This window comes from Rhineura floridana, chromosome 12, assembly GCF_030035675.1.
Source record: "Rhineura floridana isolate rRhiFlo1 chromosome 12, rRhiFlo1.hap2, whole genome shotgun sequence".
NCBI classification, from domain to species: Eukaryota; Metazoa; Chordata; class Lepidosauria; order Squamata; family Rhineuridae; genus Rhineura; species Rhineura floridana.
This window is the reverse complement of record NC_084491.1, coordinates 3926149-3938795: the sequence shown is the minus strand read 5'-3', so window position 1 is coordinate 3938795 and position 12647 is coordinate 3926149. Positions and strand designations below refer to the sequence as shown.

Sequence of the window (12647 nt, the reverse complement as noted above, 5' to 3'; positions counted from 1 at the left end):
TATCCTGGCTTTCAAATGACTTGCAACTAAGGCTGTTTCAGTTGATAACACAGGCGTCGACTTTCTAAAAGCCTTTGACAACATCTCTCACCAAAAAGTGTTAATGAAACTAAAGTAGACAACGAAGGGCAACAAGAATGGAGTGTTCCTTTGTGTACAACCAGGAAAGAAAGAGAAGGCATCCGTTAACTGCAGAAACTCAAAGGAACAAACTTTTTGGGGAAACATCAAGAGAGAGAATTGCTCCCTTGGTTTTGTGTGTGTGTGTGTACTGCCTTCAAGTCGATTCCGACTTATGACAACCCTATTAACAGGGTTTTCATGAGGCTGAGAGGCAGTGACTGGCCCAAGGTCACCCAGTGAGCTTCATGGCTGTGTGGGGATTCAAACCCTGGTCTCCCAGGTCATAGTCCAGCACCTTAACCACTACACCACACTGGTTTTACTCATTTCATTTCCAATTCGAAAATTAAAGTTGATAGGCAACCTTCACCAGCCTGGTGACCTCTACATGTTTTGGCCTACAGCTCCCGTCATCCACAGCCAGCATGGCCGTATGATGGGAGTTGTAATCCAAAACAACTGGGGGGCACCAAGTTGGCGAAGGCAGCACTAAGGGAACTGAAGTAGCCTAGTGGCTGATTCTGAGCAGAGACGCAAAGACAGGGACCAGTGGAAAGGGAGCATCCTGACAGCCACAATTTCTAGTTCAATTACCAATGGTGGTCAAAAACTGCAGAGCCCTGTCCATTTGCAATACAGGACTAGCAATTCAGATCTACCTCACACCACTGTTTTCATGGCAACTGTGTTCAGTGCCCTGAACACTTAAACATGATATATAAAAGCTTAGTATTATCAATTCTGAATAATTCTATTTAAGCAGAAACAGTCCCTGAGTCTTAGAGAATGCTTGGCAATAGGCAAGATATATTTGTTTCCATGCAGGGCTGGCCGATTTGCTGGCTGGGCATAGCAATTCAGGCAGGTGTCAGGTTTAAAGGGAAAGCTGGGGGCTGGCCTTTGGGAAGAGGCATTTCGGTTCGTCAGAGGAGGCATGAAGGAAGGAGAGCTGACAGACAGGGAGGATTATTCTCCAGGAGACAAGAGGGGAATGCAGATCTGTGGCTTCAAGGGCGGGAAGGCACAAATCCAAAAGCCCCGGGACGCCCAAGCTGCTATTCAGGATCCACTGTATTTATCTGCACTGCACCATCAGTGACACTTCACAAAGTGTGTAACAGAACAGGCCCCAACCCTGAAAAATTTATAGTTTAAAATTCCACACAGGGGATACAACAGAGGAAAAGGAATGAGATCAAGGAAGGGGAAGAATGTGCATCCATTAGTTATATGAAAAAATGGAAATGGACTGCCTTCAAGTCAATCCCGAATTATGGTGACCCTATGAATAGGGTTTTCATGGTAAGCGGTCTTCAGAGGGGGTTTCCCATTGCCTCCCTCTGAGGCTAGTCCTCCCCAGCTGGCCAGGGCCTGCTCAGCTTGCCACAGCTGTACATGCCAGCCCCTTCCTTGTCCGCAACTGCCAGCTGGGGGGCAACGGGGCTCCTTGGGACTATGCAGCTTGCCCACGGCTGCACAGGTGGATGGGCACATAACCCCTGAGCAACTCACTGTGGGGGTGATCTTTAGCTGGCCCTTGGCACCCAGGAGACACAAGCGGGGATTTGAACTCACAGACTCTGGACTCCCAGCCAGGCCTCCCCACTGTACTTATAGACTTTGAAAAAGTTTCAGTGGGGTACAGAGAACATTTCTGCCAAAGACATCACAGAAAGGTCATTTGGGGAGGGAGGGTTCGCATAGGTGATATGTTCCAGGCATAAAACTGTCAGCAGCTGGCATCATTAGGTACTGTAAACCACCCAGAGAGCTTCGGCTATGGGGCAGTATATTAATACAATAAATAAATAAATTAGGCACCACCTGCCAGGGCCCAATCCCAACAACAGCCATACCATCAACTGGAGCTCCTGCTGTTGCTGCTACTCACTGCCCACTCACTCTCCCACTCTGGCCCAGACAACAGAGGTGACAGCAGGTGACATCAGTCATTTGATCACTCAGCCACCATCTCTCTCTGGGCCCATTCCTCACCACCACACAGAGAGGGAGAACCACTGGCAACATACGATACTGCTGTTGCTCCCCTTCCAAGGCTTGGTTTGTATCAGTCCAGTGATGGGGAATATGTGGCACTCCAGATGTTGTTGAATTACAGCTCCCCTCATCCCTAACCACTGGCCATGCTGGCTGCTGGAATGATAGGATTTGGAGCCCAACAGCTCCTGGAGGACCAGAGGTTCCCTGTCCTTGCCTAGAGTATTCCGTCTCAGAGCCATCCCTGAAAATCTCATTAACACATAGCTTTAAGCAGTGGCAAAATTCTCTCTTGTGAGCAGGAGATCTAAATGACATTACAAAGCGTTATGCTTTTGTAATTATGAGGAGTCGACTAAGTTTACATTTTCCTAGGCTGTTGAAGAGGGCAGTGTTTTGAAAACCTTCCCATTATGAAGCTTTAATCCTATACTCGCTTTTCTGGGAGTAAAGCTGCAATGCTATGCCCACATACCAGGAATAAACCCCATTGAATTCAATAGGACTTAATTTTGAGTAGACATGGTTAGGATTGTGCTGTAAATCAATGGGACTTTTGAGTAAACATAGCAAAGGATTGTGTTTGTGCTGTAAATCTTTCTCTCACTCTTCAATCCTATTTTTAAAGGGTCGCCACTCAACACTTACTCTGCTGTGTATATGAGACCTTAAGAGCCATGCATTTTTCACTCATGACACATTTCAAGATGCCTTATTGAGCCTTTTCTCTTGTTTGTTTGTTTTGTGTTTTTTACTTTGCTCCAAGGAGGTCAAGATGGCTTACATCAGGAGGTGGGGAATCTCAGGCCCAAGGACCAAATGCTGCCATCCAGGACTTTCTGTCTGGCCCTTGAGACTCTGCCCAGGTCACACCCTCTCCCAAGCCATGTGTCCTACTTTACAGAGGGTAGTTCTCTATTGGGAGGGCCATCTAGTTTAAAGATAACCGTAAGAAGGGAGAACTGGGATAGGCCCTGAAATGCGTACTTGGGACCACTTAAGGTGGGCCTGGCAGGATCAGGCCAAGGTCCATCTAAGTCAGCACTCTTTGCAAAAACCTCTGGAAGTAGGAGGCACTAGATCAGGGCTGGGGAACCTGTGGCCCTCCAGATGTTGTTGGGACTACAGGTCCTTGACCACTGGCCATGCTGGCTGAGGCTGATGGAATTTGGAGTCCACAACGTCTGAAGGGATACTGAAATTGGGGGAGGGCTGCTCCATGTCTCTGATCATGTATAGTTTGGCTCATAACAAGTCGACATGAACTGGGTCACATTTGCAGTCCCTACACGAACTCACATCAGCCCTCCGTATTGCCATATCCTCCTATCCAGACCCTGCAAGTGGAAGGGGACACCCAGTTTTCCTAGCAGAAAAGGGCAGGAACAGCCCTGCAAGTGGAAGGGAACATCCAGTTGGCTACTTTCTCAGAGGGGGCAATGTGCTCCAACGCCGGAAAGGGAAGTGCACAGCCTCTACAAAGCTTTGCTGAAAAAAAGGGAAATTAAAACAAGGGAAATACAATTTGCTGGAAACTGCAGGAACGGAGAGTGCTCTTTGAACTCAGGTTCTGCTTGCAGGTTTCTCATGGGCAACTGGTTGGCCACTGCAAGAAATGGATACCGGACCAGATGGGCCATTAGCCTGATCCTGCAGGGTCTGCTTATGTTTTTAAGTGCCAAGACACAGAAGGGCATCAAAGCCTGTGTGCATGCTTGCATGGATAACCTGGGAGACCAAGGGAACTAAAAATAGAACCAAAACTTCCTTCCCCCTCCCAGTCATTATTTAAAGTGTTAAATCTGAACCAGAACAGAATCCTTTACAGAATATTCAGGTTATGATTAAAAATCATTGTTTGGCTAAGACAGACGCCTTTTGGATCTGGATAAAGGGATGTCTGATTTAAGGATTAAGAAAGGGAAAATCTATTGTAACTGAAGAGTAGAAATTAAAAATGGTTTACAAATTTAACTATTCAGTGTTCTGATTTATATTCCATGTGTGTTTTCAGCTCCTTCTAAACACTAGTTTGAAAAGTATAAATTCCTTTTACACAGAAAACTAGCAGGACAAGGGCAAGGTCTGAACCCACACACTGCAGTGTAGGCAGGCTGACCCTCCCAGGGTGAATGAGGCCTTATGACACCTTTGCCAATCTGGTGCCCTCCAGATGTTTCGGACTGCAACTCCCATCAGCCCCAGCAAGCACAGCCACATGATGTTGCATCTGATGGAAGTGTGGCCATGCTTGCTGGGGCTGATGGGAGTTGCAGTCCGAAACTGCTGTCTGGGAGAGCATCAAGCTGGTGAAGGCTGCCTTACGGTGAGTTGCACATCAAGGCAGACTCATTTACTTTGTTCAATTTCCAAATGACCCCTGGAATATGAATCATATTCAAGGTTTCCCATGTGAACTGGAACGGAACCAGTTATAAATATGCACTGAACTAGTTGCCAGACCACAACAACTTGATCTCAAGTCACTGCTTGATCTCAAACTGGAACTGAAGGAAAACACTGAATGGGTTGACACCCTGGTTGTTTCAACACTGTTGATGACCCTTTATTGTAGGTGCAGCCACTCAAAAAGGTCCTCACCCCCTTTCAAAGCCACAACACGATGCAGCCATTGCAGGGGTGGTGCAGATGGCGTTGTGGCACTTGCCACTAATACAGAGATAGCCAATGTGGTGCCCTAAGTTATTGTTGAAACCCAAGTCCCATCATCCCCCAGCCAGCATGGCCAATGGTCAGGAATGATGGGAACTAACGTCCAGCAACAACTGAAGGACACCATGTTGGCTAACCGTGCAAAGGCAATATCACAGGCACCGTCCACTAGCACTGAACATAAGAGCATAAGACGAGCCTCCTGGATCAGACCAGTGGCCCACCGAGCTCAGCATCCTGTTCTCACAGTGGCCAGCCAGATGCCCATGGGAAGCCCGCAAGCAGGACCCGAGTGCAAGAGCCCTCTCCCCTCCAGCAGTTTCTAGCAACTGGTATTCAGAAGCAGACTGCCTCCGACCTTGGAAGAAGAGCATAGCCATCATGGCTAGTAGTCACTGATAGACAAATAGATGGAGGATAAGGCTAATTCCCTGCGCTGCATGAAGAATTACCTTCTTTTATCTGTCCTGAATCTGCCAACATTCAGTTTCATTGGATGTCCACGAGTTCTAGTGTTAAGAGAGAGGGAGGAAACTTTTATCTATCTGCTGGTGCATTACTCTCAGCAATCACAGGTGGCGCATTAGCTGCTGCAGAGGAGCAGGAATGAGGAGATCCCTTTTCTCAGCGACAAAGCACTGTACGTGGAGTGCCAGGAAAATGCAACAGGGAAAGAAGTGTGAGAAGTAGCAGGTACAGTGCCCAGCTGAGAGTTCAAAACATTGCTAAACTCACTTGGGAGCGCTGAAAAGTCACAGTTTCTCAGCCTAACCTATCCCACGGGGTCGCAGGTGAAGAAAAGGGTTGCAACTAGCAAAAGCCTATGCTGCATAAAACTATTAAGTCTGAAAAGGGAAGATTTGGTTCACACTTTTAAAATCTGCAGCCCTACCAACTACTCTCATGTTTGCATTATTTGTCCACCTCAAACCACCTGCTACCTGTCCCACAGCGGTCAACCAGATGCCGATGGCATATGCTACCTGTCCCAAATGGGGAGGGAGGGGGAATTGTTCAACACTTTCCAAAGCAGAACGGTCTGCCAGTCTAGACATCAGGCCTGTCATCAGTGCGTGCGCACGTGCAAGGAAGGCTTATTGTTTTGCAAGGAACTTGGGGGTGGAGTGGGGGTGCAATGCCACTATCCCCCATCTGTCAGTGAAACCCTGGCTAGCCAGCAGTGGGGGTGGGAGCAGGTTTGCCCACATCTCACAAGTGCCCATGGGAAGGGGCTTACTTCAGTGTGGTGCACCTGCTTTGCATGTAAAAGGTCCCAGGTTCAATTCCTGGCATCTCCACATATGGCTGGGTAAAGAATTCCATCTGAACCCCCTGTGCTAGATAGGCCAGTGGTCTGATTTGACAGAAGGCAGGGGAAAGCTATGTCCCCAAGTACTTCTTACGTCTATAAGGGAAAGCCAACTTTTCCCCATGGGAATAAATGGAAGCCATTCACGTATGTGGGAGAAACCAACAGGGTGAATTCAGGTGCACCACAGTGGGTTGGGAAGGCTAACTCTGCTCCATATCACTGGTGAGCCCAATGTCTGGGATGAGAGCAGCTGCAGTCCCATTCTCTCAGCTGTGCCCCAGTATGCATTTCTGGGTGACACTACAACATGACAGTCAAAGTCACAATGCTGGGAACTGGTAAGGCCAGCCTTCCCCAACCTGGTGCCCTCCAGATGTTTTTGACATCAACTCCCATTAGCCCCAGCATCCTATCTCCAAGCTGGCTGGGAAGACTGAATGAAAGCAGACAGGAACTATAGGAGAATGTGTTATATCATACCTGAGGAAAGTTTTGAGCTTGAGAGTTGATGCTTTCCAGAAGTACCTGGTAGCCCTGATTTCATATTCCTGCTCAGGACAGACTCAATGAAGACGCCTGAGCCAAGACTCCAGTACCTGTTAGCCTCAATATCCCAACCAGAACATGGGAGCAAAACTGATCTAGACTAACTGAAGATGGGGTAATTTAACAGAGACACAGGGGTCCAGACATTTGATCAACACGGTCAGCCATTGTGTCCATGTCAGATACATATGCATGCTACACAAAGACGATAAGCTGCTCCAAAATTTGTCAGAAGTGCCGTCCAGTTTTGTTACCATGAAACACTGCTCCAGGGATAATGCACAGGGAATTTGATGTGCACATGATTTCCATGGGCTCAGGGCATTCCATGTTTCTTCTGTATACAAAAACATGGATTTCCCCATTGAGCATGCAAAGCATTCTTCCTCAATGCCTAGAAGAAAGGCAGCCCCTAGGTACAGGGAGCTCCACATATGCATGGGAGCCTTGCAGAGTTTCCAACCAGGCTCTATAAGCCTGGCACCTGGTAGGCCACTGTGAGAACAGGATGCTGGACTAGATGGGCCACTGGCCTGATCCAGCAGGCTCTTCTTATGTTCTTAAGCCTAGGATTTTTGTTCAAAAGACCTGTGCCTGAAAAAGGTGCAAATGCATATGGAAAAATCTTAGGGTAGGAAAACACAATCATCCCCCAAGAGGATGAGTCGAAGCAGAAGGTAGAGAAAGAATGTGTATTTCTCACTTATGCTTGCAGCCCATGTTAAAATTGCAAGTTGGAGTCTAGTCTAGCAAACTAGGGCAATTTTTCCTAGCCCTAGAATCATTGTTCACTTGGGCTGCCCAACTTCCAAAATGCTAGTTATAAACACACTAGCTTTTATGGATCACTGCTGGTTTTTTACAATTATTATTATTTTGCACAGCAAGCTGATTAAATTTGCCCATTTTCTTAAGTCTTGGACATTCCTGTTTTTCTGATCAATTCCTTTGTTCTTTTCCCAGCACAGCAATAACAGCAGGGTCTACCAGAGTCTTTTGTGCATTCATCTCCCTCCCACCCCACTCCCCTGCAAAACCTCCATGATCCACACAAGCCCTTTAGTTTTCATTCCTCCTCTGCAGACAAAGGTCCACTAGAAAGGCATGTTGGTCCCAGAGCAAGGATCAGTTATGTGGCATGCCCTCCTTTGCCTTAAAGTTCCTGGAGAAAGCAACATCCCAAAGACAAAGTCACCCTCCTGTTTTCTGATAAAATACTTCCCCCACTCCCACCCCACACCATGGTTTAATAATAATATTCTGGAGAAATGAAATTTTTAAAAATTGCATCTACAGCACCACCCCAGCCCCAACATAAAAACTTGACATTCTTTACATTTTTTGTTTTAAATGTTAAAAGAGCCACCAACATTAAAGGGAAAGTACCCTCAAGGATTTTGGCAAAGGCTACAAATCCAATTTCAAAAAGTTAGCAGCCATTTGTGGTTGAATGCAATTACAGGAAAACTTCACTTCATAGCTGGCAGGATGTAAAAAAGAAACAAACCAAAATGATAAGAGTAACCTTCACACCACCAAATTCCTCTGCCTTCCCTCCCTCTCTACATATTTGGCACAATTCAGTCTCTCTAGGATCTCGCTATCTGCAGAACTTCGTGCCTCAACACCTCTTGCACAGCGGCACTGCCATAGTTCAGAAACTACAAGCAAAATGTTGACAGAGGCATTGAAAGGTTCACGTTTCACAGCACTTCCAAAGTGCACTCAGCCTCCCCCAACGGTGCCATTTGTCTCCTCCAGTTCAGCCACAACGTTATAAATGCTGTTTGTTAAAAATGGCATGTGTGGTTGCTGCCTTGCACACCAGACTGGTGAACACTGCTTCCAGGAGAGCAACCCATCCTGTGTGCACAAGGAAGGTGTGCAGCGTTGGGCAAAGAGCTCCATGTAAAGAACAACCCAGTCAACAGCTTCTCCAGTGAACACAAAGGAGGAGGAGAGAGACAGACATATTGGAAGACTGCAGGCGAGACAGGAGAAGGGGAGGAAAAACAAAACACTGCAAGGAAGCACTTACATTTCCAGAATTCGCCAAGGGAGAACCAAATGCGGTGAAGAAGAAGAAAAGGAAAGCATGGAGGAATCCCAAGGAAAACGTGACACACCACAACTGCAGACCGATTGCAGAGGAGGTAACACTGATCTAGTTATTCAGCCTACACAGACCTCCCCCTCCCCTCTCCGAACAGCTGTGGGGGCCATTATCCCTCCTGCACATTGCACGTACATCGCCAGGATGGCTGCAGTGCTGCATAGAGTCGGAGCGGACTGGATTGCTGCAGGAGACAGGAAGGCACTTTTCACCCTTGGAAGGGGCGAGGGAAGCCACACCCTGGCAGACTCAGAGGTGGAAGGTGTTGGCCTTTTTAAAAGGTCTTTTTTAGGATGTTTTTTAAAATCTAATTCCCCCAACAGACATAGGCACAAGAAGCCACCCACTCCTGAATGCTTTGTGTTGTGCAAGGCATCTACAGAACTACCTCAGATGACCCTCCTGACTGTCCTATTAAAAGGAACCACTTGCAGTCGCTGCAACAGAAGCGTGGTAGCATGGCAGTGGCCAATTGCAGCTCCCTCCCCCCCTCCAAGGTTGACGTCAGAGCATCATCTTATCATAACAAAATCCCTCCCAAGGTGAGCATCGCGCTAGGAGGAGTGGCAAAGTAAAAATATGAAGCATCTGCCTTCTTCCCTGCCTCTCTTTTGGACATTCTCCCTCTGATGCAATTTGGAAGCCCGTCTGCCCTGTGTTGTGGAAGCAGTGCTCCACCCATGCATTCGCATGGTCACGTCTCCAACCATATTTCATGGGGGGGGGGGCACAACCCCAGGTCACATGACTCCAGCCAGTTCCCTGCTGCTGGAAGGAAGAGCCAAAGTAAGTTTAACTATAGCAAGGGGGAAGTGTTAGTCGTCAGGGTATGGGAGTGACACTTTCCCCCCAATGTAGCCAATTGTAAGCCAGTCACAGTTTTCATTGCACCAAGAGCCAGGTTGTTACCCATCAAAGGCTATTTATTTTATACCCATTCTTGTAAACGAAGCTTGTAAGGACATACGTACAGTCCTGGCTGCTATTGGAAGTGCCCCTCCCACAAAAGTGAGCAGAAGGACCGCTGCCTACTCCACTTGGCTTGCGTCGCTCAGTGCTATAATGTTGGCCTCCATTGGGAAGAAAGCATTATGCCTCAAGTCTCAACCGTTAGGTGCAAAATCTATTGCTGTCTTGCACAATATATGGCTCAAATTCAGAGCACATTTTGAGCCCCCCATTTTGAAGGGAACTAAGAAATATGTCACATTTCCAGATTGTTCTGATAGCTGGGGTGGTCTTAGACAACAAGCATGCAAACGTTAAACTCACCAGGAAATACCTTAATAATTTCAAAACCCCAGTCAATCAATGAATGAGGCCCCTGTACCTAATTACAGATCTATCCTTCAACATTTGACAGAATAGGGACATTCTAATAACACCCTAATTCTCATACCAAGGATAACTACCAGCCCACACATACATACCAAATCAAAGTAAAAGCTTTATTCCATGTGCTATACTAATCATGTTATATTTTATTTATTTATTTATTTATTTTGTTCAATTTATATACCGCCCACAGCCCGAAGGCTCTCAGGGCGGTGTACAGCATAGGATAAAATACGATAACATCACAAGAACAATAGAACATAAATATAAACAATAAATAACCTCATATACATTAAAAGCTTAAAAGGTAGATTAAAATGCCTGGGAGAATAAAAAGGGTTTCACCTGGCGCCGAAAGGACAGAAGTGTAGTTGCCAGGCGGACCTCATCGGGGAGACTGTTCCATAATTCGGGGGCAGCCACTGAAAAGGCCCTAGATCTTGTTACAACCCTCCGAGCCTCTCTGTGACTCGGAACTCGGAGGAGGGCCTTAGATGTTGAACGTAGTGAGTGGGTAGGTTCGTATCGGGAGAGGCGTTCCGCCAGGTACTGTGGCCCCACACCATGTAAGGCTTTATAAGTCAAAACTAGCACTTTGAATCTAGCCCAGAAACAAATAGGCAGCCAGTGCAAACGCGCCAGAACAGGTGTAATATGTTCGGACCGCCTGGTCTTCATCAGCAGTCTGGCTGCAGCGTTTTGCACTAACTGAAGTTTCCGGACTGTCTTCAAAGGCAGCCCCATGTAGAGCGCATGCAGTAATCCAGTCTAGAGGTTACCAGAGCATGCACAACTGAGGCAAGGTCATCGCTTTCCAGATAGGGACGTAGCTGGGCTACCAACTGAAGGTGGTAGAACGCATTCCGTGCCACCGAGGCCACCTGCGCCTCGAGAGACAGGAATGGATCGAAAAGAACCCCCAAGCTACGAACCTGTTCCTTCAGAGGGAGTGTAACCCCATCTAGAACAGGTTGAACATCCACCATCTGGTCAGAGAAGGCACTCACCAACAGTGTCTCGGTCTTGTCAGGATTGAGCCTCAGTTTATTAGCTCTCATCCAGTCCATTATCGTGGCCAGGCAGCAGTTCAGCACATCAACAGCCTCACCTGAAGAAGGTGAAAAGGAGAAATAGAGTTGCGTGTCATCAGCATACTGGTGACAACGCACTCCAAAACTCCTGATGACCGCACCCAGCGGCTTCATGTAGATGTTAAAAAGCATAGGGGACAAGACCGATCCCTGCGGGACTCCACAATGGAGAGTCCAGGGTATCGATGCATGGTCCCCAAGCCCTACCCTCTGGAGACGATCCACCAAGTAGGAGCGGAGCCACCGCCAAGCAGTACCTCCAACTCCCAACTCTGTGAGCCTCTCCAGAAGGATACCATGGTCAATGGTATCAAAAGCAGCTGAGAGATCAAGGAGAATCAACAGAGTAACACTCCCTCTGTCCCTCTCCCGACACAGGTCATCATACAGGGCGACCAAGGCTGTTTCAGTGCCAAAACCGGGCCTAAAACCGGACTGAAATGGATCTAGATAATCAGTGTCATCCAAGAGCACCTGGAGCTGGCTGGCAACCACCCGTTCTAAGACCTTGCCCAGGAATGGAACATTCGCTACCGGTCTATAGTTGTTCAAATTATCTGGGTCCAGGGAAGGTTTCTTCAGGAGTGGTCTCACTACTGCCTCTTTTAAGCAACTAGGGACCACTCCGTCTCTCAAGGAGGCATTTATCACTTCCCTGGCCCAGCCGGCTGTTCCATCCCTGCCAGCTTTCACTAGCCAAGAGGGGCAAGGATCCAGTACAGAGGTGGTTGCACACACCAGTCCAAGCACCTTGTCAACGTCCTCAAGCTGTACCAACTGAAACTCATCCAATAAATGAGGACAAGACCGTGTTCCGGATACCTCATTAGATTCAACTGCCATAATACTGGAGTCTAAGTCCCGGCGGATGCAAGAGATTTTATCTTGGAAGTGCCCAGCGAACTTGTTATAGCGGGATACAGAAGGTACTATAATATCCTGAGGGCTAGAATGTAAAAGCCCTCGGACAATTTTAAAGAGCTCCGCTGGGCGGTTGAGAGCTGATTTAATAGTGGCAGCGAAATGTCGCTTTTTCGCTGCCCTCACCGCTTCTGTATAGAGTTTGGAGAAGGCACTCACCAAGGCGTAATTGCATCCGTCGGGAGTACGCCTCCATCTGCACTCAAGCCTTCTCCTCTCTTGCTTCATCGCTCTCAGCTCCGGGGTATACCATGGGGCTGCATGAGCTCTGCATGGGATAGGGCGCGCAGGAGCGATCGTGTCCACGGCCCGGGTCATTTCAGTATTCCACAGTTCGACCAGGGCTTCGACAGGAGCACCTGTCTTATCAGCCGGAAAATCCCCCAGAGCCCTTTGGAAACCCAAAGGATCCATTAGTCTCCGAGGTCGGACCAACTTAATGGGTCCTCCACCCTTGCAGAGGGAAAGGGTGGCTGTAAGCCTAAACTTCAACAAGCGGTGATCTGTCCATGACAATGGGGTCGATAAAAAACTC

General features: G+C 47.7%; 1 protein-coding gene across 10 annotated transcripts in view; it reads right to left on the bottom strand.

Moving 5' to 3' along the window:
• Nucleotides 1–12647, bottom strand: part of TET3 (tet methylcytosine dioxygenase 3) — a 137338-nt gene that overhangs the window by 50622 nt on the left and 74069 nt on the right. Inside the window, exon 1 of one of the 10 annotated variants that reach the window (XM_061593466.1) lies at nucleotides 8901–8958. The exons of 8 other annotated variants lie outside the window; for them this stretch is intronic. In XM_061593466.1, coding sequence (XP_061449450.1) covers nucleotides 8901–8927 — 27 coding nt within the window. In that variant the 5' untranslated portion in view covers nucleotides 8928–8958. Of the gene's footprint in view, nucleotides 1–8690; nucleotides 8794–8900; nucleotides 8959–12647 lie in introns of those variants that run through there. One more of the 10 variants, XM_061593472.1, reaches the window with a different exon arrangement.